This window comes from Pristis pectinata, chromosome 12 (assembly GCF_009764475.1).
Source record: "Pristis pectinata isolate sPriPec2 chromosome 12, sPriPec2.1.pri, whole genome shotgun sequence".
In the NCBI taxonomy this organism is placed as follows: Eukaryota; Metazoa; Chordata; class Chondrichthyes; order Rhinopristiformes; family Pristidae; genus Pristis; species Pristis pectinata.
The window spans coordinates 16,398,949-16,420,323 of record NC_067416.1 but is presented as its reverse complement, the minus strand read 5'-3'; the positions used below and the strand labels follow the sequence as shown (position 1 = coordinate 16,420,323).

The window sequence follows — 21,375 nt, the reverse complement described above, 5'->3', positions numbered from 1 at the left end:
AATCCAATAACTGCTTGTGTAGTAGAACACAGTATTATAAAGCTATAAAACTGCAATGATGCAAGCAGACAAAAAAGAACAATATTGGCTTCAGAAATGCTGTGAAAAGATGAAATTATGAGCAAACATTAGGACAACAAATGAAAGTAATGGTGGTGACAGTGAGGGGATTAGGAGGTTAACTCAAGAGTCTGAAGAATTCACAGCAATGCGCTGAACAGCAGGTTAATCTGGCAGCAGATCTGCCACATTCTTCCTTTAAGGTTCTCTTAACGTGAAGCTTCTGTCCCACAGTCATAACAAGGTTGGTGAGTGATTGTTAAAGGACACTGTCTTGCTGATATTAAACAGCGATGAGAAACATTAAATCAAACTATCAGACCAAGTGTCAGGTTAAGGTACAACAACTGCAACATAAATCCAGCCACCAACTTCAATATTAATAGCTCAGCTGTGGTTATTGTGTAGCTGGAACCACAAATCTCTCAGGCTTTTCTTAGAACAGAAAAGTGTTCATAATTCTCTCAGATAAAACTGAAATCTTGATCAAAAAAATATGTTCAGTACTCCTGGATAACAGCATTTTTGAATTTTCTGTCCATGTCTATGGAACGTAGAATTTTATTCTTTTTAGAAATATTTCTGATGCATTCTTTATCAAACCCATTTCCATGAGCTCTTCACAAATAAAACCATGGAGTGCAATCAGGCCTCTTTATCCTAAAAGAGCTAAGGCAAAGGACGGGCTAATGTAAATTGATTTAGTCTGAGAATTCTAGTCTGGATATCAGGCAGGATGCTGATATAATTAGGAATCTAGGAACTTATCATGGTTTTAAGTATGATCTTATAAGTAAGATGTAGGAATTCACATGAAAAGACATTTCAGAACTCATGATGTGAGAACATACAGATATCAGCAGCCAAATCTATTTTTAAAATTGCTTGTGGTATGATCTTAATGGGATCATATCTTTGTCTTAAAAACAAAACACAAACATTCAAAACTGACGGAGTTTTAGTACATTTCCATTACATTATGTGATTACCTTGATTATATTTCCTAAAATTTTTGAACTCGACCCACTAAGGCAGATTTAGGGTCCAGCTGTAATATAAAACATACTCCCATACTGAATTGGGGTTTCATCCTGTGCTCATAATGAATTTAAAATTGAGCAGGAAATTAAGTTCACTAACATCAGCCACAAATATCTCTTTGCTTCACAGACACTTAACATTAATTCAGGTAAACTTTCCTCTATGGCTTCTAGAAGGGCACCTGTTGACACTTCAACGATTGTTGAACTAAACCTGTTTGCTCTGACACAGTAACAGATCTAATGATAAGTGAACACCATCTATTTAACAAATTTTGATTTTTCTCCAATCCACAGAATGAAAAGTACAGAAATGATTCACTTCATGTCAAAATGTGATACATGATTATAAACAGTATTTCAGGTTAACCAATGTGTCAATTGCATTTATTGATCCCAAATTATTTTTTTTATTAATATCTCATGCCAAGATTATCCACTGTGTCAGTGGTTCTCAATCTTTCTGAATGAAAATATTGCTTGTTCACACTCAGTAAAATATACACCCCTCATGAACATCTAATGTTCTTGTTGTTGTTGTTGTTGTTGTTGTTGTTGTTATGGACCAGTCCATTCAAGGAGCTGGGCCAGTCCCAGGATAGTTGGCAGCCCTCCAGCTAGGGCAGTGGCCACCTGAGTATATTTTTACTCAGCTTTGCTTTTCTTGTGAACTTTCTAACAAAATTACCACAACTTTATTAAGGCCTCACGGACCCCTGCATAATCTTTGGAACCCCTTCTGAAGGGGATGACGTACCAGAGGGTGGGAATCAGGCCTCCACCCCCGGATGGGGCAGGGTCAGTGGTCTGGCACGAAGCAGGTGGGCACCGAGCCTCCACCCCCAGGTGGGGCAGGGTCAGTGGCTCACACACCAGCCCCACACCACCACAGTCACTGCCCAGTTTATTGTCCATGTGTGCACAGGTGCACTGAAAAACTTATGGAGGAATTTAAAATAGGGGGATATGTGGGAGGAAGGGGTTAGATAGTCTTAGGCGAGATTTAAAGGTCGGCACAACATTGTGGGCCGAAGAGCCTGTATTGTGCTCCAGTGTTCTATGATTACTTGCAGCAGCATCACAGGCACACTTGGAGTATTGTGTTCGGTTCTGGTTGCCTCATTATAGAAAGGATGTGGAAGCTTTAGAGAGGGTGCAGAGCAGTTAGCCTAACGCTCTTCAGGGCCAGCGACCAAGGTTCAATTCCCGCCGCTGTCTGTAAGGACTTTGTACGTTCTCCCCATGTCTGCGTAGGTTTCCTCCCACATTCCAAAGGCGTACGGGTTAGGAAGTTGTGGGCATGCTATGTTGGCGCCGGAAGTGTGGTGACAATTGCGGGCTGCCCCCAGAACGCTCTACGCAAGAAGATGTATTTCACTGTGTGTTTCAATGTACATATGACTAATAAAGGTATCTTGTCTTATTTACCAGGATGTTGCCTGGATTGGAGAGCACGTCTTATGAGGATAGGTTGAATGAGCTAGGGCTTTTCTTTTTGGAGCGAAGGAGGATGAGAGGTGACTTGATAGAGGTGTACAAGATGATAAGAAGCATAGATTGAGTGGGCAGTCAGAGACTTTTTCCCAGGGTGACAATGGCTAACGTGAGGGGACATAATTTTAAGGTGACTGGAGGAAGGTATAAGGGCGATGTCATGGGTAAGTTTTTTTTTCACACAGAGAGTGGTGGGTACGTGGAACGCACTGCCGGCAGAGGTTGTGGAGGCAGATACATTAGGGATATTTAAGAGACACATGAATGATAGAAAAATAGGGGGCTGTGTGGGAGGGAAGGGTTAGATAGGTCTTAGAGCAGGATAAAATGTTGGCACAACATTGTGGGCCGAAAGGCCTGTACTGTGCTGTAGTGTTCTATTACTGGCTGTTTGTTGCTACCAGTGATCAGAAATCACACAAAAACATCCATAATGTTGCTGTGTTGTACCATGCCTCGTGAAGCACAGCCAGCCGCTAACAAGCCCAGAAGTGCGATGCATGTGGGGAATGAAATTTTTTTGGTACCTATTTGCATGAATTGTCTTTAACCATTTTTTAATAGTGGTGTCAAAACATCCATGGTATATTAGTCAATACTTTTGCTAAACTAGAATTACCATTGCTGTATCCAAACCGATACCATACAATGCATTTAACTCTGGCCAGTTTGTTTTCTCACCTCACTCAGAATATCCCCAGCTTTCTTAGCCTGCTCCACATCCAGACTACGATCTGCCTCCCATCCAACTCCTTTCATCCACGTCAGATCTGCTCTGTACTTATTCTGCAGTTTAAAATTTTAAAAAATCTTTGTTAACAACTGAAATCTTGTTAATGAGACATGTATAAATTGTGCAAAACACAAGATCTCATGTTCAACCTTCAAACTATTGTGAGGCCTTTCTCTTACACCACTGAAGTCGTTTTCAAAACACTTTTATTCAGGGTAGATGCACCTCCTGGTATCAGACTGCCACCTACAGCCTGTTATTTGATCTGGTCTGATCAATGTTGAGTTGACTGATCCCGACAATGATAAAGGCAGTGTAAGTGCTCTTAGCAACCTCACAATTGCATGGTTTTCGGTTCTTAATTGCTTTCCCCTGACCCTTGCTGGCAAGCAAACGTGCTGCAGTCTAAAGCCTCCAGAGTCAGCAGCTAGTCACAGCTCACTGTTCTTCATGCGTGAAGCTGGACAGTCAATTGTAGTGATGCAACCAATGCTGGAGCAATATTCAGCTTCAGAGAGGCAGGAAGGGACCACAGCAAACTGCATTTATCAGGAAGCTTACTGTACTAAAAATGTAAGATTATATTGACCTTCAACTTCCAAATAAAAATACAATATTCTCCAAATAGCCAAAGTACTATTCAATACAAATAAATAACTTTGTTTAGATTTTTGTGCAATCTTATAGCAAACATCTAAAACAATAATTTGACCCTTCTTTAGGAACAGGCACAAATTTCCATCATTGTTGTCCCACCTCACTCTGCAGCCCGTAGGCTTTCTTTGCCCATTTCAGCTTCATGTCTTCAGGCAATAGTGTGTAGTCATGGAGCCTCTTCCTATACTCCAAATCGCTGGCCAAAGCCTGGGCTTTCTTCGCATGCATCAGATTCACCATGTCCAGCGGTAGGTGGAACTTATCACTTGTCTCTACAAAGTTCTTCTTATACTCTATCTATTTTCAAAAAAGAAGACATAACAGAATAAACAAAAACTTCCATTAACATTTAAACAGCAGGAGTAAAGACACTGTGTTGTAAAATACCTGACCTGGAATTTGAAAGGCACCTGTTTAGGTACATCAGTCAACTTGCAGTGCGCCAATGACATTTTGTTGGTTGGCCCATCACCAGGGACGGTTGGTGTGGGGATGGGGGAATAAACTGATAACAATTGGTGCATTGGGACGTGTTGGGTCAGGTTTATAATTAGCACATACTAAAGTGGAATAAATTTCTACACTTTAACATTTTTGGAGTTATGTATTAAATCCATATATCCTTTTCAAGGTTATAAATTAAAAGTGTATTACTAACCAATGTAACAAAATATTCATCACACTGCAAATTTTATTTCTATCTATTATATGAAAATCCACCTTTAACAATTGTAGATCATAAGCATGATGCAATGTCAGTTTGAAGGAAAATTCAGCCCTTCGATAACTGATGTGTTAATCCATTATGATTTTAAATTGCATATTGAACTGAGGTAAATAATGGGATTTTGATTTTTCTTATCTAATGTACCTCACTGCTCATCTTGGAAACCCGCAGAGAATGCAGAGTCTTCAAATCATACACTTTGCTTCTCATTGCTTTGCCCTTGCTTTTCTCATACGCTTCTTTGTATTTTATCTTTCAAACAACAGGGGAAAAAAAAATTAAATTAAACATGTAGCAGTTGCCTGGTGATAAAGAGTTGAAATAAACGATTTAAACACTTTCTCAATCTTGTGGGGCTAGAAGTGACCGTTTGCCTTCATGTAGTGTCTAAATAGAAGACACATGAACAAGGAACAGCCTTTTTTTTAAACATGTTAAAATAGCGAGGATGGAATTGTCAGTTAGTCACTAAATATTGTAGTCACTTCCAGGCTACAAACACTCTGCCATCTCATGGTGAACTATGTGCAAGTTGCTTGGGCAAAATTTACAGAGGTATATCTGAAACTGAACAATCCTTTTTTGCTAATGTAATAGATAAAACAAAATGTGACAAGGCACAAGTGCATAAGATGGTGGAGGTGTGGGTAGATGCTGTTGGTGATTTGAACACTGACTCAAGAAAGGGAGTGACAAAAGCCTTGGTCAAAAGTGCCCATAAAAAGGTAAGATGAGGTAAGATGTTTAGGAAGGCAATTCCAGATTGTGCAGCTCAGTTTAAATATCTAGGACCTTAATGCAAGACAAAGGAAATGGGGTGGTGCATATGAATAGGGGCACTGCAGTGTTGAAGGATGCCACAGAAATGAGCTAGAGACAGAAGGAATGACAGATGTCTAATGTCGGTCAGCGCAGTCCTTGAGGGAGTGGGATTGGGTGCAAGTAGCCAACACTGGAATGAACTGCAATTTGTGGAGCTTGGAAGGTGGAAGCCTAACAAATCAGCTTTGGAACATAGCCGTTCCTTGATTTATAAAAGGGAAGTGCTCCTGGAAAATGTTTCATGAAGTGAAACTTCAGAATCCTAATTTCAGTACAGTGTATTACTCTGCACTGAGAGTGGCAAGGAGTTTGGTATAGCAAAAGAAAGTCTTCACAAATTGAATTCTCATACCCACAAAGATTCAATGCTGTTGCAGCAAAAATTTCATACATTGAGGAATTACAGTGGATTCAGCAGCAGATGGGCTGAGGTTAGGATGGAAATGTATAATATTGGAGAGGAGGTGCTAACCTGACTTTGTGAGGAACATGTTACAAGGTGGCAGTACAGAGCCAAGAGAAACCCTGAGTCATGAATAAACTCCTCAGTCTTGGTCTACAACTCAAGCAGTCACAGCTGCTTTGCTCCTTGGCTCCACTTACTCAATCCCAATTCACATCCTTTGATAGCTTTGCCTAACAAAAAGAATTGCTTGCACAGTGTCCATTATCACGACAAAACCACCATTCACGCTATTCCAGATTTCCATCACCTCTTGTGTGACAAGGTGCTTCCTAATTTCCCTCCTTAATGGACAAATTTTAAGATTGATCTCCCTTGTAAACTAGCCTACCAGTTTCAGGACTTTCTCTGTACCAACTCTATCATAACCTAGATAATTTTAAACACTGGTTAGATCATGCCTCAACCCTTTGAACCCATTCAGAAATCACTGTCTTTTATCTATCAAGCAAAATATTTTATCACAGCATTGAGTTTTGTATTAGCATAAGTGATGTGACTTAATCTGGATCAATGGAAATAAGACCCAGTTTTTGTACAAGGATCTTTGACAACTTTTTCACAAGCTCATGGATGTGTTTCATTCTAACAACTCTCTCCAAGAAAAATGATTTCACATTCATTCAGCAAAACCATGAGACCTTTTTGACCAGTGTCAGTAATTAATTTCCAGCATTCAATATCAGTTCACCCTAACTACAGTGTAGCTGGCAAGAAAAAAAAATCGACAGCATCTGTGAAAATGGCTTTGAACCTAGGTTAAGGAAAAACTGTAGAGAGAGAACTCAGCAACTTACATCACTCGCCAAGTCCCCAGAGGTTTTAGCAGCTAAAAGAGCTATCGAATCCAGCTTCACTTGAAACCCTTTGTCCTTATTCTTCTCCCAGAGCTCTCTGTATTTGACCTGAGAACAGAGAGTTTATTCCAATCAGTTATCAGGCACGTCTGCACATGTGACAATATTTAATTGGCATATAGTATAAATAATCAATTCTCTAAACTGCAGGGACAATAGTGCAAGAGTGGTGGAGTAGATCTAACCAATTTAGCTGCTTCAGATGGCCAGCAAAGTCACAGTGGGCCAAATGGATGCCTGTGCTATATGGGCCCATTGGCTAAGATGTGGTTTCCTCTGGCAGGAGAGTCTAGATTTGTGGACATACAGTCAGGGTAAATAGATGGCTATTGGGATTGAGATTGGGAGAATGTTTTCTGAGCAGAGGATTGCAAGTACAATGCAGAGAGGTGTGGATGCTCAGTCACTGAGTACATTAAATGCTGAAATTGATAGTCTTTGATACTACTGGAATCAGAGGATATGGAAATCAGACAGGAAAGAAGACTTGAGACACAGGACCAGCCATGACACTAAATAAACTCAGTGATCGTTTGGCCAACTGCTGCTTCCAGCTCTTAACATGCCTCATTCTTTTTGTGGCCACTCTTAATGGGTATTACAATAGCAAACTTCTGTGCTATTCTTTGGCATCCACTGGGAGATGCGAGGAAGTTGCCCAGAGTTATTGAATGTTGGATGTTTGGCAACCATTTCACGCAAGGAAATAGAAAGTAAAAGTTAATTTAATTTTGAAGTGTGGCTTAGCCACAGATTCACTCACTTACGGCTCATCTGGAGTATCTGGTATTTTAGAAAATGCTGAAAAACAGCAGGTTGACTGGAACTATTCAAGTAAATATTCTCATGCAACATATTAGCTCGGACACACTGATATACCTGCTCTCCATTTCCAGCAGTTTCTGATTTTTATTTCAACATCTTGTGATATTTCAGTTGATCCAATGCTCAAGGAGAATCTTACCAAAATAATTGGGGCATTCAGTTTAGGCTGATGGTCTGCAATAGTCTTTCAATACAATTCCATAAGTCTGAAATTTATATCAGTAGTCATCTTTATGAATGGGTGAACACTGGAAGCTACCAACATGAGTAGCACACACAGTGAACATTTGGAGCTGTTGCAAGGTGTGATAGATATATGTAGAAAATTATTCTATACATGATAGTCAAAAAGACTTGCATTTATGTAGTTCCCTTTCACAATCTCAGGATGTCCCAAACAGCTTTACAATGCAAGAAATACCTCTGAGGTGTCATTGCTGTACTGTAGGATTGGCAGCAACAAATCTGAGCAAAGCAAGCTCCCACAATCAGCACAGTGATTACAGTTGAAAAAAAATCCCTTTTAATGGCATTAGTTGAGGGATAAATACAAGCTGGAATACGGGAAAGAAATCTCCTGATATTCTTCAAAAAAAGTGTCATGGGATTTTTTTGCTACCATCTGAGAGAATATCTGAGTTTAACATCTCATCCAAAAGAATGGATCTCTGTCCCCTCTTTTCTGACGGAGTTCTGAATATCAACAGCTCAAGACTGGGGTGAAACTTAAATTCACAACCTTGGGACTGTTAAGCAGAACCACTGTTGGGAGTTGATTGTTAGTTTGGTGCATTTAAAAAAAAAACTACATAAATACACTACAATCACCATTTGAGTCATAAATCCCTCTGGTTCTCCACCCTATCACACCACTTTCTTTTTGTTCTCTCTGCACCACCTCCTTTTTTCTGCGATGCAAAACTTGTTTCATTTCTTGGTTTTCCCAGCTTTTTATTGACCTGAGACATTAACTCTATCTCTCTCTCTCTCTCTCTCTCTCTCTCTCTGCAGATCCTGAGTCATTCCAGCATTGCCTGGGTTTAACTACAGATTTAGCAGTGAAAGAGTTGGCCAGTGCACTGATTAAGATTAAAGAACCTGACACAAATACAAATAGAATCAAGGAATTGTTAAAGATCAAAAAGAGGCTATTTGGCCCATCTGGTCTATGCCAGCTTTTCATAACAGGAAATGCAAAGAACTTCCCCTTTAGGTAGTTATCCAATTCCATTTTGAAAGCCATTAATTCAACCTGCCTCCGTCACGTTTTCATATACCCTTGCGAAAGAAATGTTCCTTATGTCACTTTCAATTCTTTTGTCATTCACTGTAAATCCATGCCCTCTGCTCCACAAGCTTTCCAGCAACAGGAACAGTTTCCTATTATTCATTTTCTTTCTTCGTTATTGTATCCTTATATAACATTTCTACTCTTCATTTTCTACCAAAATCACTTTGCATATTTCTATAATTTTTTTTATTTGACATTATACATAGAACATTACAGCACAGTACAGGCCCTTCGGCCCTCAATGTTATGCCGACATTTTATCCTGTTCTAAGATCTATCTAACCCTTCCCTCCCACACAGCCCCCCATTTCTCTATCATTCATGTGTCTATCTAAGAGTCTCTTAAATGTCCCTAATGTATCTGCCCCCACAACCTCTGCTGTGAGTGCATTCCATGCACCCACCACTCTCTGTGTAAAAAACTTACCCCTGACATCCCCCTTATACTTTCCTCCAATCACCTTAAAATTATGTCCCTTCATGTTAGCCATTGTCTCCCTTGGAAAAAGTCTCTGACTGTCCACTCGATCTATGCCTCTTATCATCTTGTACACTTCTATCAAGTCACCTCATCCTCATTCTCTCCAAAGAGATAAGCCACAGCTCACTCAACCTATCCTATAGTTGGTAGAACCCAGTACCAACCTATAGTTGGTACAGGCATCATGGGCTGAAGGGCCTGTTCCTCTGCTATAATGTTCTATGTTCATTTTATGGCTACTTAAATCTCATTGCAATCAAAACTGACAGAGCAAAAGATAGCAACTTTTTAAATTAAAAATACACCAAGTCCAAAAATATATTTTTCTTTGCAGAAAAGTATATAACAAACTAAGTCTCAATACTTGGAATGGACCTGAAGTAATTTTAATAAATTAATCTGTGAACACCCTTTGTCTCAAGAAAAACTTGGGAAAAGAGCAGTTAAGTGAATTATGTTAATACTGCAGATCAGACAAGGATTGGTAAATGTTAGGGTGCTGTTTGTGTGGGATAAGACTGCCATCTTCTGGCTTCCTCTTAGTGGTACAGAGCTATATGCCAGATTGGACAGAGTAACAGCAAATGAAAAGTAGAAATCTGAAATAAAAATAGAAGATCCTGGAATTACTCAACAGGTCAGGCAGCATCCATGGAGGGAGCTTCAAAATTAACCTGAGATGTTATTTTCCCTCCACAGAACCTGTGTAACCCGTTAAGAATTTACAGCATTTTCTATTGTTAGTTTATGCCAGAGATTAACCTCTCATAGTTTCTCAGGACCCTAGAGAAAGTTGCCAGCATATTTTTTTGGTTAAGCAATAATAATTTTGCCAAAACGCCAGCAAAGAGGCAGCTCCTAATGAATCTGAGCCAAGCAGCTGGATACACTGTGGCTGGCCCTCAGATCTACACCAGCTGCAGATGATGTACCTGCAGAGTCCCCATAGAACTGATTAATTTACATACAGTCAGTGTGTTTTAAATACATTTATTTTTAATTTTGGTAATTATTTAAATTTAAACTGTTTCTAAGTTTCTCCAATCATCAGCAACATTCAGAGACAGAACATTCTGTCAGTGCGGTCTGGGAGCGGGACCTCAGTCTGCGATTGATGGAGAGCTCCGCCATGTGGGTCAGCAACACAACAAGGTCCCTGGGGCGGTGGGAGTCACACAGCAGTAAAAGCTAAGTGTGCCTGCAGTCTAAGTGCGAGCATGATGCAGTCCAATAACCCAAAGGCTTGTGGATAATTGAGGAGGGGGGTTGGTGTGGGTGGATGGGTGTTGGTTACAATGGTGCTGAGGTTTACCCATACCACCGTTCCACCCCAAAACTGGCCACCTGCAAATTTAAATTGTGGACAACCAAGAGAGCAAAAGAAACTTCAAGCTGAGACGGTGGGTTTCCTCATTATATTTGCAGATTTGGCTCCAATCTCCATGCAGTCATCCCAGGGGCCAGACTCCAACATTAATGAGACTCAAACTGGAATGGGTGGTGATCATCAGCGTACACCCCACCAGGACAGTACTATTGGGAAGTGGATAGCCTGGGCACCAGGGTAGATGCCTACCCTGGTTGTCTGCCCCAATCTCTCTCAGATGCTCGGTCTCGTGCACCTGCTGCTGAACTGCGCTCCCTGTCATCGCCTCCTCCTCCCGGTTTTACGGGCAGATTGTCACCACCCTCTCTTTCTCAGGCTGTTCAGGGCCAATGGATGCTAAAGGTAGTCCAGCCACACTGAAATCACCTGCTGCTCCATGGAGGGTCAGTCAGCCACTGAGTTATGTGCACAGGATTGTGAACTGACCCCTCTAGTGAACTTTCCTTCACTAAACCCACTTTTGTTCCTACTAACCATACAGATCTTAATTAGATCTCTAGAGATAGCACAGATGTATCTATCTTAAAAACAATGAGAAATTAACAAATATGATTTTACGACTTTTGACTATATTTATAAAACAAATTTAAAAATTAATGAAGATAGAGTAATCAGATTAATGTTTAAGTTAATAATATTCACTTTGTAAAATAAGGCACTAAATTCTGAAATGGAATAAAAAGTTAGTACCAGGCTTTAGTACTCACATCACTGTAAAGATCAGCATTAGCCTTGGCCTTAACTAACTGTGGCACTTCAAGAGGCAAAGTGTACTGGGTTTTGGTCTTTTCATACTGTGCTCGATAATTCAACTGTAAAGAAAGAACAGAAGCAAAGGCTCAACTGTGTTAACTAAAGTACAAAGCAAGTTAAACATGTCTACCTAACTGACAATGATAGCAGTAAATTGCCTCTTTATGGAGTTTTCCTGCTGAGAATCTTAGGAAAAGATGGGGGGAAAAAAAGAATCTGCTCTTACCGCCATTCCCCCAACTTCTCTAAAAATATTCCCTCAAACAGAGTGTTTAAAACAATTGTTTTATCCCAGTATTTGACACTGGTGTCCCAAGTAATCTATGGCATCCCCATATCCAAGTATTAATTCAGGTAACTTACATTAACTTACATCACTTAGCTGCCGTGCATTAGTCCTTGCTCGAACTATCTCAGGAGTGTCTGTTACTGATGTGTAGTTCAGCTTCTCCACATGCTGCCTGTAGTACATCTAGAACCACACAGAAACGTACAAAGAATTAGAAAGATGGGCAAGAAGTCCCTTGCAATGGTAAGATTGAATACAGCTTATAAAAATTTAGGAGCATTTAGAATTGATAAACATACTCTAAAAGCAGAACTATTGCTTTGAAACAGAAAACACTTAAACTATGGATTATTGAACTTTATTACAGAGAAAGAAGCCATTTGGCCCATTGGCCAGTGGAAACACTATCCACTTATTTTTAGTCCCTGTTCTTTGTGTTTATCATTTTCAAACACTCATCCATTTCTCTTCAAACTGTGATTGGGAATTTTGCTTCTCCTGTTGTTCTGGTTCATTAATTTATTTCCCAAAATTCCTCTAGATATAAACATCTCCTAATCTCTTAATTCTCTTGATGATGATGATCTAAATTCTGTTCTCTAATTATTGACTCACTGACCAGTGGGAAAAGTACCATCTAATTTGTTCAGTCAGCTAGTCCTCTATGATTTCCTCTTAATCTTCCTAATTTAAGTAAAAAAAAGTTCCTCTAATCTCGCTTCTTAAAAAAAAGTCTCATGCCTCCTATAGTATTAATGAGTCTACTCTGCACCTATTCCATGACTTTAACATCCTTCCTAAAGAAAGGTAGCCAAAGCTACATTCTTGGATCCCAACAGTATTTTAACAAATGATTTATATAAATTTAACATTGCCTCTCTGCCTCAATACAACAAGTATACCACATTTTAATATATTATTTCAATATATTATATTTATACAACTTTATCAACATCCTGCTATTTGCAGTATAACCTCTAATATTGGATCACATCAGCAATCTGACAAATTGGGCCATATATTGTTTATTCTTGATCTTAAACCTCACAGTGCTTTTCAGCCAGTGCTGATAAATAATTTCACAAGAAATTTGTCTGGGCTGCAACTCACTCTAAAGCTAAATTATCAAGGTGAGTCTGCAATAATCAGCTTTGTCTGTTTAAAAGTTAAGAGTTTTCCAGACAGCCAAAACTACATTACATTGCAACAGCACCCCATTCACTGAATTAATACCATTCTTGTTAGTGCCCTCCCATCCCTATATTCCTGTGGCTTTGTCACTCACCCATACCTGATCAGTATTGATCACTAAACAGAGAGTATCCTGTTCCGAAATATTTCAGAGAGAATTTTCTATGTAAATGTACTGGTACCACAGGCAAAATAAAACCATCAAATCGGCCTATAAGTTTATTTCATTGCAAGTAAAGAGAAATTTCTTGTCTCAAACTATAGTAACAGAAAGAAGAAACATTTATATAGCATGTTTCACATCCTCTGAATATCATGTCATTCTCAGTTACAGAAATACTTATGAAATGTTGTCATTTTAATAACGTAGGAAAATGCAGCAGATATTGGCACACAGCAGGTCCCACAAACAAAGTTAAAAGATAACTGATTAGATAATTGGTCCTAGTGATGTATGGTTCAGGGATAAATGTTAACCAGGATACTGGGGTGCCCTGGTTTTGAGTAGTTCCATGAGATCTTCTGGATTGACTTAATTAGAGAGAGGGCCTGGTTTGAACATTTCATCTAAAGCATATAACATTCTGCTATTGCATAACAGCCTTTGATGCTAGATTACTGCAATTCAGTTTGTACCATAATTTCACAAGGTCAAAGGTTCAAACCACAATGATGAAACAGTAACAATTTATTTCAGCTAGTGCCTTTAACACAGTTAAATGTCTAAAGTTTCTTTTCTGGACCATGACAGTTTCTCCCTGGGTTACAAACGCCCAACTTTTCGACCTCCATACATACAAACGAGCCTTTGGGAGACTGGCAGGATGGATGATGATGGATTTTCTGGCTGCTGCGGGGCCACAGGGATCTTCTGCCGGGTGGCAACGAAGTATTTCTCTTCCCGCCCCACTCCCTCCCTGAGCCACAACAGTCAGGGCTGGGTCGAACCGAGCTGGAAGCATTGAGCAGACTCACCAAGTCCGTAGGGCCAACTGGTGGCTGCTCTACCCGAGCCTGCTCACTCTCCCACCACAGCCGTCTCTGCGATCCTCTTCTACACACTGCTTTTGCTCATTTCTGACTTATGTAAAATTTGGGTTATGAACAGTTCTCAGGAATAGTATCCTGTCATAACATGGGGGACCGCCTGCACTAAACAAAATTTGACACAGAACCACATAAGAAAATATTTGAAAGATGATCAAAGGTTTGCCCAAATAAGTGAATCCTAAGATGTATATTGAAGTAGCAGAGAGGGTGGAGAGGCACAGGGTCGAAAAGCTTCAACAAGGGAATTGTAGACTTGGCAGTTGAAAGCACGGCTATCAGAGATGAAATTGGGAATGCTCAAAAAACCAGAGCCAAAATAGCTGGGGACAGTTGTTGGGCTGGAGAAGGTGCAAAGAGAGAGGAATGGGATTATCAAAAGATTTATTAGCATATGATGCCCATAATGATTGAAATAATCTGATAAAATTAACTATCTGGGTTTACTCTTGGAAGATGTAGGAAAGGGTAGCTGGAACCTTGGCCAAGCAAGAACCAACACCAACCCAAAGTAGCTCAGAGTAAAGAAAACTAAAATTGCTGAAGAAACTTACATCTTTTAATGGGACCAGTTTCTTCAGTGTCTCGTACGAAGGTGTGACGTCAGCTGGATAAAAGCAAAGCATTTTGTCCCCTTCCAAGTCACCTTTGTACTTCCTCTGGAAAAAAAAACCAAAGTCAGAATTTTGCATTAAATTTTTTTTTTAAATGTTGCATTTGCTGGTATAACAAAATTTTCAAAACTAGATATATATTTATGTTCTGAGTCTGTCAATGACAATGGCTGAATATTGATAGGTATCAATACATAATTCTGTGAAACATTTGTTCATGTTAAGTGTACTGGTCTTTGTCAAGAAAATGAATATTTATTCTTACGTTGCATGCCAGAAGAGACCTGGTTGTTCCTAAACACTGTAACATAACTCAATCATTAATCTTACGGTTTATAAAATAAAAAAATAATTACCAACAAAGCAAACTTTGCAGTTAGTGGTGAAGAAACAATGTTTATCACTGACTTCAAAGAAAGGTGTTCACTATTATTTTTACCTGACTTGTTAAATATTTTACATGGATCTTTCCTTTATTGACATGTTTTGCTGTCAGATTTCCCCTGTTCTTGGAGTCAGTTTAATGGGATCCCTGGCATCCAACAGCTATGATGTCATCTAACTAACTAACTAACCAACCAATCCCATTAAATAATTCTCATTGACAGCAAGCCAGAAAAGGTAAAAAAGATATTTTTAATGAACTACTGAAGATACTGATATAAATAAGCAATTTAAGATAATTATGTTGTTTTAAAATACATTATAATCTTAACATTTAGCTGATGGATTTGCAATTCGAACATATAAAATTGTTTTTTTTTAAATAAGCAGTGAGTTTGTTTAGCAGTTATTATGACATGGTACATCATTAAAATCTCAACTGATCCCCAAGCAACAAAACACTGTAAAAGTTGTAAGATCCAGTTAAGATTTTTAAGTTTAATAACTCAAGTGATTTCCAATGATTCTGTTGGAGAAGGCAGCTAACATAATGAAAACAAATTAAACATTAGGGTTTATTTCTGGAGAAATGCAATTGAAAAATATGGAAGTTGTGCTAAATTGGTATCACACCTTTGTTAGTTCACTTTTAGCATATAGCATACAATTCTGCCATATTATAAAAAGGATGCAGAGGAAACAGAAAAAGTGCAGAAAAGATTTACAAGGATGATGCCAGAAATGTTGAGGTACACAAATCCAGAAAGCATTAAGGAATGGAGTCTCTTTTCTCTCAAGAAAACAAGAATGACAAGTGGCCAAATTGAGTTCTTTAGAATTATGGAAGCCTTTGACAGAGTGGACACAGATTAGACTAATGGCCTTCTCTGCTGATATCTGAAGCAGAGTCCCCAGTTTTGTCTTTTTTTTTAGATGTTTTCTTGGTTTACCATGCATAATTCACAACTGGGAAGATAGGCACATAGCTCTCACTAGCCAGCTACAGAGGGCTGCAGGAAACTGCCCAGTAATTGCTTTCCCTTTAGACATTTGCTCCCCAGTTCTGGAAGTCACCTGAGCCATTAATGGGAATCACTCTGCTCAACCCAACTGACACCCGCATACAGCTGGGCTCAAACATAAGACAGATTTGCACAATTGACTGTCCAGCTCACATGTCCCAATCCCAGGGAAATTGGTTTCTAACTAACATACATTCCAGTGCAAGTGAAAGTCTGTGAGTGAGTACAAGTGCAATGAGCACTTGGCACCATCCGTTCATTGTTGGGCACACAACCCAGCAACAATCTTACTGGCACATCATGTGGGACCATCAGGATAATCATTGTATTTTGTTCAAGTATAATTGAGGAGAAAATTGAAGTAGGGAAAAGGAATTGTAGAATTGACAAGTGGATAGTTAACAAAAGTGAAAATCTGATTAAAAAGCATACACATTCAAACTTGAAATACTATGAGAATAGTTTCATGCATTGCCAGTAGATGCTGGATTTAACATTCATGACAGGCTTGAGAAATGTTATTGTGAAGTTACATATACTTAGACTTCATGTGCTGTTAAATAAACTAACTTGGAGAAATTAGTAAACTAAATGACTGATGAAGCTGAATTAAGATCAGCAGAGAAGGCCATTAATCCTATATGCTGCCATGATCTTTATCTCAAAAGTATGTGTTGATTTATCTCTTACTTTCACTATAGTAACAGCTACAAGTCAGTTTTGCCAATAATGTCATCACTGCTGACTCTTTAAACTTACATCGAGCGTCACATAAATGGACCAAAACCAAATAAATCTACTATTTAAGTTCATCAAAAGCCCATCATGTTGGTTTGGCTTTTAAAATGAATAAATATTGACATTGAAACATTCTCACTGAATAAATTCCTTGAGGCCACACTTGTGGCTTTATATATATTTCCCAGGGAACATCAAGGCTCCCTAGTCATGTTAATTTGGAGAGCATGCTATTTGATATGAAGGGAAGCAAAATACCAAGTATGATAGTCTAACATTTAGTCAGTACCTGCAAATAAAGTTAAAATATTGTTCTGCTTGTGGGCCCAAAGCTGGAAAATTTGCTAGGGCTCTACTGCCATTGAATCAGGCTCATACAAGGCAAGGATCCCTACTATTGAGGGAAATCTAGTTAATCTGGTGCTGGTGAACTAGGGGGTGGGGTGGGGTGGGGAAGACAGATGGTTAAAGAGGGATTGCAGTGGGAGGGATTGTAGTGGTAGCAGTTCGTCTGGCTTGTGATATAGAAGTCAGGGACTGCAAGCAGGTGAGTGTTGAAGGTTATTGAGTGGGCAGGTCTGTTCAGACTGATGGATGGGGAAGGATTTGCAGGAAGGGCAGATGAGGATTGTGAGCTTGTGAGTATGGAGGTCACTACCATGGTGGTGGTGGGGGGGGGGAGGTGGGTGGATGTGTAAGGATGAGGCTCAGTGAGAAACGCACTGCCCGAGTCTGGGACATGCAGCCAGCAAAGGAAGCAGAGGCAGGTATTCTCAAAAGCATCCAGACAAACTTGTGAATTGCCAAAGCCTTTCAGGCTACAGACCAAGTGGTGGTAAACGGGATTAGTACAGATGGATACTTGATGGTTGGCATGGACACGGTGGGCTGAAGGGCTTGCTTCTGTGCTGTATAACTCGATATAACTTGGTGTGTTGCTTTAAGGTCACAAAGTGTAACTGTGTCCTGGTGTTCCAAAGTCTGCTATGCAGATTTAAAAAGGTATTACTAAGTACTTACAGCATAAAAACAGACTATTCAACTCAGTAGTCTTTGCTCAAGTTAAGGTTTCACTCAATCCTCCTGATTCATTTAACCTTGTCAACAAATCCTTTGACTGCAATACCCTCCTGTTCTTATCTAACTTCTTCTTAGATGCCTCCTATATAACTTGTGGTTTGGACATCTTCATTCTTATCACTCTCCGGGTAAAGAAGTTACTTCTGAATTCCTATTAGTTTTATTAGTCATAGAGTACTACAGCATGGAAACAGGCCCTTCAGCCCAATTGGTCCATACCGACCAAGATTCCCATCTAAGCTAGTCCCATTTGACGGCGTTTGGCCCATATCCCTCTAAACTTTTCCTATCCATTTACCTGTCCAAGTGCTTTTTAAGTGGTTCTTATGTACCTATTTTAACCACTTCCTCTGGCAGCTCATTCCATATACAAACCACCCTCTGGGTGAAAAAGTTGCCCCTCAGGTTCCTATTAAATCTCTCCCCTCTCACCCTAAACCTATTCTTCTAGTTCTTGATTCCCCAGCCGTGGGAAAAAGACTGTGCATTCAGCCAATCTATGCCCCTCATGATTTCATACACCTCTATATCAGCCCTCATTCTCCTACACCCCAATGAATAAAGTCCCAATCTGCTCAACCTCTCTACATAACTCAGTCCCTCAAGTCCTGGAAACGTCATCGTAAATCTCCTCTGCACTCTTTCCATCTTTCCTATAGCAAGGTGACCAAAACTGAATATAATATTCTAAATGTAACCTCACCAATGCCTTGTACAACTGCAACATAACATCCCAACTTCTATACTCAATGCCCTGACTGATGAAGGCCAGTGTGCCAAATGCCTTCTTCACCATAGTGGTTAGTGATTATCTTTTATTTGTCCCTAGTTCTAGTCCTGCTCACCAGCCGGAATATCCTATCTACACTGACCCCATCAATTTTTTCATAGTCTTAGACACCATTATCAAGTCATTATCAAGTCCTCTCTTTCCAAGAGAAACTAGCCTCTATCTCTTCAGGTGTTATTGTTGGATATTATAAATCCGACCAGCACTTGTTTCGTTAACATTATGTATAAATCTGGATACAAGGCAATATGGGCAAGCTGCATCAGGCACAAGACGACAGCTACAGGTTAGACTGGAATCCCACAGGGGCTGGGACGTGCGGATAGGGGAACTGCAGGTGAAAAATTCAAGCATAGTGGTGTTAATTAGGACTAAATGAACATGCCAGAAAACAGCCACTCAGCACCCAAAGAACAACCTCTAAGCCAAACTCAAGCCCTATCGGTTTAGGTGGGAACAGGTCTCAGGGAAACATATTCACTGGGAGGATTTGCAACAGGAGTAATTTTAATAATAGATGGAAACATTTTTTTGGAAACTGTGATCTTACAAGTTTTGCTTTTAACCTGTGTGCAACAGGCAAACCGTAGAAACAAAGTGATGCTGAATAATAAAAAAAATAGTTTGAGCAATTTCAGGAGTTGATAAGTTTTCCTTGCTTATCAAGCAGTGCTTCATTTTTTCGCCCCAAATGGTAAACTTCTATAATTTTATCTCATTGGAAATCTGAGAATCTACTTTTTTCCACCTTTGGTTACATGATTTGTTTTGTCTCTCTTCTACATTCTGAACTTTGAGCTTCCTAAGCACAAGTATCATGCCCTTTGTACTGCAAATCCCAGAAACCTGACATTTAACAATGTCTGTTTGTTAAGTAAATACTGACTTGGATAAACTAGAGTTTAACTGTTGCCTGGTCAAATAACCAGTAGCTTTAAGTTAGAGTTCAGGTCAGAATCACATGGTACTTCAAGATACTTGTATCGTTATCAAATTGTTGTTTCTGGAATATGATTTCTGTGCACACTTAATCGCTTTCCTTAAGGATAGATACACTTGCAATCTATTCTGAATTAGTCATATTTACTGTAGCCAGAAAAATAGCAAAAGATTATATTTACCTCTGTAAACTGATTTGGATTGCATTTCAAACAAATTAAGTAAAATGCTATCTTGTCATGAAAACTTGTCATAATTCACTTCTTGTTCTTTGCATTGTTTAACAAATGGCACAAGTTGACATAAAAAAATAATGAAGTGTCTCTTCATATATAAAATTTCTGCTTATGAAATACTTTACAGCTTCTAGCAGTGGTATTCAGCATAGGCCAGCAGCGGATCTTACATAATATGAACAGATCAATTAGTCCAACATTATCATCACTATTATTTATAAAGAGTAGGGCTATAATTAGTCAGAATTAGTTACTGGACATAACATACTTGAAATTCCTGAGAAATGCTAGTACTTCATATGGTGCTGCTGATAATTCCCCATACAAGCCAACTGTATTTTCCGACTTGTAAACAAAATTGATCTAAGAATGTCTGTAAAAGCAGAACCTGATCATTACCTGGAGATGGCCTGTATAACTCTCAAGGAGTTCAGGACTCCCATGCAAGTGCCTATGACTGTAAAGGTCTCAAACCTCCTAAAGTGCCTCACTGCTGTCATTCCAGTAGTGCTCAGATATTGCGAAATGCCAGCTCCATGCAACTCCCCAGCAGTTATGCTGCACCAGGTTAAGCTTAGTGCAGATTTAATGAGTCCACTGGAAGATCCTCCCAGACAGAGTGTATGGGAGCAGAGAACACAGTTGCCTTGTCACTCTTAGGAAACTACGGTCAAGGAATTTAAAGATGAACTTAACAATTGTTATTTTTAGTTATACTTACATCACTTGCCAAACTTCCAACTTTCATACAATGTATTGTGCGCCTGTCCATGCCAACACCTTCATAGTGACCTTTCACTTGATTTTGGTAGTTTTCTTTGTATTTGAGCTACACATAAAAAATAGAATATGTTTACTTCATATTTAATTGCTCAGTCACTAACTACTTTAACCAGCATAAATGACTGGGAATTATCTAACTTACATCAAAACATTAGAACTCAGTTTATGCAACATTGATGCCATTACTATACACTTAAACTAATATCATTGTTAATATCACTGAACATCCAAAGAATGCAGTTAGACTACTTAATGCCGAATTTAGCCATAGCATGGCATGTGTAATATGATAGCTACATGGAATATTATCATTTGCCAGTATAATTGCACAAGTACAAATATGGGTAGGTGTTCTCTGAATTACTCTGCAATAGCAGTTACTGTTTAAACTCTCACTATTTTTTAAAACCACAGGAAAAGGGCCAAGGCTAGGGCAAAGTAAAGTGTGCTTTATACTGCAACTGGCTAAATTATACAGCTGCCTCACTGGAGGAGAACCAAAAAGTACAAGTGGCAGTAACAACAAATATCTGAAAGTGTAACCTAAGGGTAAGAATGGAGGGAATGGTGAACGTATTCAATAAACCAAATCTAGGATGGCATACCAATTATGTCAAAGAATAAATATGACAATCACCCTATCATTAATCTCAGCAGCAACAATTTTAGCCC

The 21,375-nt window shown here is 39.2% G+C and overlaps 1 protein-coding gene across 1 annotated transcript in view; it reads right to left on the bottom strand.

Moving 5' to 3' along the window:
• nrap (nebulin-related anchoring protein) overlaps window positions 1-21,375 on the bottom strand; it is a 74,581-nt gene that overhangs the window by 37,122 nt on the left and 16,084 nt on the right. The window contains 8 exon segments of the mRNA XM_052027930.1: window positions 3,276-3,380; window positions 4,084-4,281; window positions 4,856-4,963; window positions 6,794-6,901; window positions 11,545-11,649; window positions 11,964-12,062; window positions 14,672-14,776; window positions 20,642-20,749. Of these exon segments, the coding sequence (XP_051883890.1) occupies window positions 3,276-3,380; window positions 4,084-4,281; window positions 4,856-4,963; window positions 6,794-6,901; window positions 11,545-11,649; window positions 11,964-12,062; window positions 14,672-14,776; window positions 20,642-20,749 (936 nt within the window).